At 39.3% G+C, this 2,500-nt stretch overlaps 1 protein-coding gene across 2 annotated transcripts in view; it reads right to left on the bottom strand.

Moving 5' to 3' along the window:
* The window catches only part of nup188 (nucleoporin 188), a 21,169-nt gene that overhangs the window by 5,148 nt on the left and 13,521 nt on the right, over nucleotides 1-2,500 (bottom strand). For both annotated transcript variants that reach the window (XM_043229882.1, XM_043229883.1), the window contains exons 38-43: nucleotides 2,194-2,331; nucleotides 1,500-1,574; nucleotides 1,210-1,422; nucleotides 964-1,095; nucleotides 841-893; nucleotides 634-763 (exon numbers count right to left, since the gene is read on the bottom strand). In XM_043229882.1, coding sequence (XP_043085817.1) covers nucleotides 634-763; nucleotides 841-893; nucleotides 964-1,095; nucleotides 1,210-1,422; nucleotides 1,500-1,574; nucleotides 2,194-2,331 — 741 coding nt within the window. The remainder of the gene's footprint in view (nucleotides 1-633; nucleotides 764-840; nucleotides 894-963; nucleotides 1,096-1,209; nucleotides 1,423-1,499; nucleotides 1,575-2,193; nucleotides 2,332-2,500) is intronic.

The raw sequence follows: 2,500 nt of genomic DNA, 5'->3' as shown, positions 1-2,500 counted from the left end.
TAGTCCTGAATAATTAAAAAAAAAAAAAAAAATCTGAAACACTATAGAGATGATTATAGTCCTGAATAATAAAAAAAAATAAAAATCTGAAACACTATAGAGATGATTATAGTCCTGAATAATTAAAAAAAAAAAAAAAAATCTGAAACACTATCTAGAGATGATTATAGTCCTGAATAATAATAAAAAAAAAAAAATCTGAAACACTATCTAGAGAGATGATTATAGTCCTGAATATATATATATATATATATATATATATATATATATATATATATATATATATATATATATATATATATATATATATATATAAATCAATAAATATGTAACTATATCTGTCAGTTAAAAAAAAAAAAAAAAAAAAAAAAAAAAAAAAATATATATATATATATATATATATATATATATATATATATATATATATATATATATATATATATATATATATATATATATATATAGTAAATATGGAAAAAGTAAAATGAAAAAAAAAACTGCACACAGGATTATTCAGATCTTACAGTAATTGTCACAAAACTAAATTAAAATAATGCATGTTATTTTGAGGTCAAAAAATGTCATGTTTTTGATTTAATAGAATAATTGACTAAAGCTCAATGAAGGACTCACCAGCTCCGAGCTGAGCTCCTGTTTGAGTCTCTGTTTATCTCTGGGTAAAACTGAAGGATCCTTCAGACAGCGAACCGCCTGAGAGATCAACACGTAGAAGCAGTTCTCCATCGAGAACATCAGCAAAGACCTGCAACCACAGAAGAAAGAGCATGAGACGACATCCAGCTCAAACCCGCTGCAAACGTCACAGGAGCGTCTGCTCACTTCAGAGCCTGAGTGTCCTCCGAGACCACGAGCGGTTCCTTCCTCTTCTCAATCTGCAAACACACAACACCACAATCAGCACAGAAACAGCAGCATTCACAAGAGCGGCAGGCGCTGCGTTACCTCTCCCAGCATGCTCAGCGCCACATTGATGGTGGCCATGAGGGTCCCGAACGACGGAGCCACGTCAGAGTCGAAGGCAGGAGTGGTGAAGCTCAGCACAAACAGCGTCCTGTACTCCGCGAGGTCCATAGACTAAACACACACACACACACACACACACACACACACACACACACACAGAGTAAGGTGTGACTGACCGCTCCCTCCGTGTGATTGGTGGGTGTTTGTATGGTGTGTGTTCATCACCTGGTCCAGCAGTATCTGACAGCAGTCCGGTGTGAAGTGCTGTAACGTGGCCAGGGTTTTGCTGAGGATCTTCAACAGGCTGCACTGGACCGCCTGCAGCGCTTTAGACTCCGCCTCCTCTCTCTCTCTCTCCCCCTCCCCCTGCTCTTTGGAGGCGGGCTGTACGGAGCGCTGGGGGTGTGGCCCCGGTGGAAGCCCCTCCCCGTTCTTGGCCTGAGCAAACAGACTCAATGAATGAAACGCACACAGCTCTGATGAACCATCGATGGCTCGGGCGTCGCGTCTCGTACCTGCAGGTAATGATGTAGCATTTTCTTGCTGTGCAGGAGGTACGTACACGTCTGACACAGATAGCACAGATTCACCTGAAACACACAAACATTAGCTTCTCAACCCTTCAGACAAACTCTCAGAGTGCCCCTGAAAATGAGCTTTTGTGTGTGGAAGTTTGAAATCTGAAAGTGCACTGTGTGTTAAGTTACTGTCCCTTGAAAGAGTCGACTCCGAATCACTGAAACGAGTCGCTTTGAAAACGAATCCCAAGCCGTTTTACGTTGACATCAACATGAAATATTAGCATGTTGTTGGCCACTTGGTCTTTTCAAATTGATCTGAATGAAAATGTGAATTCGCTTTTGGGGCGTTAAAAACTCACAAAACACTGCTTTAAATGAAATCAGTTTGGAACAAATAATGTGAATCAATGATTCAAAGGCCCATTCATAAAGTGAGCCGTTTACTGAATTCCTGAATGAATCAGCCGTTTAAACGAACCAAACGAAAGCAAGTCATTTATCGTCACCTGCTGGGAGATTTAGTTTCTTATTCCTTCCATTGCATGAATAAATAAAATGAGATGTTTCTCATTGCATTAAAATTATCTTTTGGGAGTATTGTCAAATGTAATTGCTAATTAATTCAATTAATAACCAAAGAATTGATGCCTAACTCTTGAAGTGATGTTAGAGTAAAGCAGCAGTGTACCTGCACGTCTCTGAGCAGCTGAGGCAGGTGGAAGTGCCACTCTTTGCAGAAGTTGGAGAGCTGGAGCAGGAAGCCCACGGTGTGATCGGCCTCATCCAGACACGCCAGAGACTGAACCGTCCTCACCGCGTTCAGACACTACAACACACAACATCCTCAGTCAGCTCACAGCAGAACAGAGACCAACACGGTGGAACGGAAAGACATGTTTGTAGTGAATGTCAAGAAAGAAAAATGTATTCAAGAAAGATCTAAAACTATATAAATGTATTCAATGAATAATAATATATAAAATTTATATCTATCT

Source organism: Puntigrus tetrazona, unplaced genomic scaffold (assembly GCF_018831695.1).
Source record: "Puntigrus tetrazona isolate hp1 unplaced genomic scaffold, ASM1883169v1 S000000116, whole genome shotgun sequence".
In the NCBI taxonomy this organism is placed as follows: Eukaryota; Metazoa; Chordata; class Actinopteri; order Cypriniformes; family Cyprinidae; genus Puntigrus; species Puntigrus tetrazona.
This window is presented reverse-complemented; position numbering and strand designations above follow the sequence as displayed.